Source organism: Sinocyclocheilus grahami, unplaced genomic scaffold (assembly GCF_001515645.1).
Source record: "Sinocyclocheilus grahami isolate Dianchi unplaced genomic scaffold, SAMN03320097.WGS_v1.1 scaffold478.1, whole genome shotgun sequence".
Lineage (NCBI taxonomy): Eukaryota > Metazoa > Chordata > Actinopteri > Cypriniformes > Cyprinidae > Sinocyclocheilus > Sinocyclocheilus grahami.
This window is the reverse complement of record NW_015505657.1, coordinates 4,039-4,560: the sequence shown is the minus strand read 5'-3', so window position 1 is coordinate 4,560 and position 522 is coordinate 4,039. Positions and strand designations below refer to the sequence as shown.

The window sequence follows — 522 nt, the reverse complement described above, 5'->3', positions numbered from 1 at the left end:
ATGGGGATGAGGTGGAGGTGAGATGTGGCTTGGGGGCTTCTCCTGGACCACTGGTGGTCTCAATACAGTGCCTTCACCAAGCAGCAAACCGTGATCCCCATAGTTTCGTATGGCACCGTAGCCATTAGCTGAGCCATTGGGGAACTGAGAGTACAAGGCAAACTTGGCCTGTTGCTCATAGGTACCTACGCCTGTCGGGTAGCCGTTTGTAATGACTGGGAGGTCTTCAGCAGGGTAAGGAAAGCCTGACTCCAAAGGAGAATCAAAGTTTTGCTGTCCTCCATCATCTCCTGGGTCACTGATGGCTTCATAGGCATCCTCCTGTCTGATGTTAGCGGAGTCAATAAGCTGAGGGGGTTGCTGAATTGTGTTTCCCATGATCCCTTGCATGAAAGAGAAGGAGAAATCCATTGTTCTGCTCCAGCATCCTTAAGTTTCCCTTTTTCTTACAGGGCCTGCTGAGATATTGAGGAAAAACAGATAGAATGCGTTTATGACGCATAAAAAAACGTCACCTCATTT

At 48.7% G+C, this 522-nt stretch overlaps 1 protein-coding gene across 1 annotated transcript in view; it reads right to left on the bottom strand.

Moving 5' to 3' along the window:
- nsd3 (nuclear receptor binding SET domain protein 3) overlaps window positions 1-470 on the bottom strand; it is a 25,352-nt gene extending 24,882 nt beyond the window's left edge. Inside the window, exon 1 of the mRNA XM_016236003.1 lies at window positions 1-470. Coding sequence (XP_016091489.1) covers window positions 1-411 — 411 coding nt within the window. The 5' untranslated portion in view covers window positions 412-470.
- Between the last annotated feature and the right edge of the window lie 52 nt (window positions 471-522).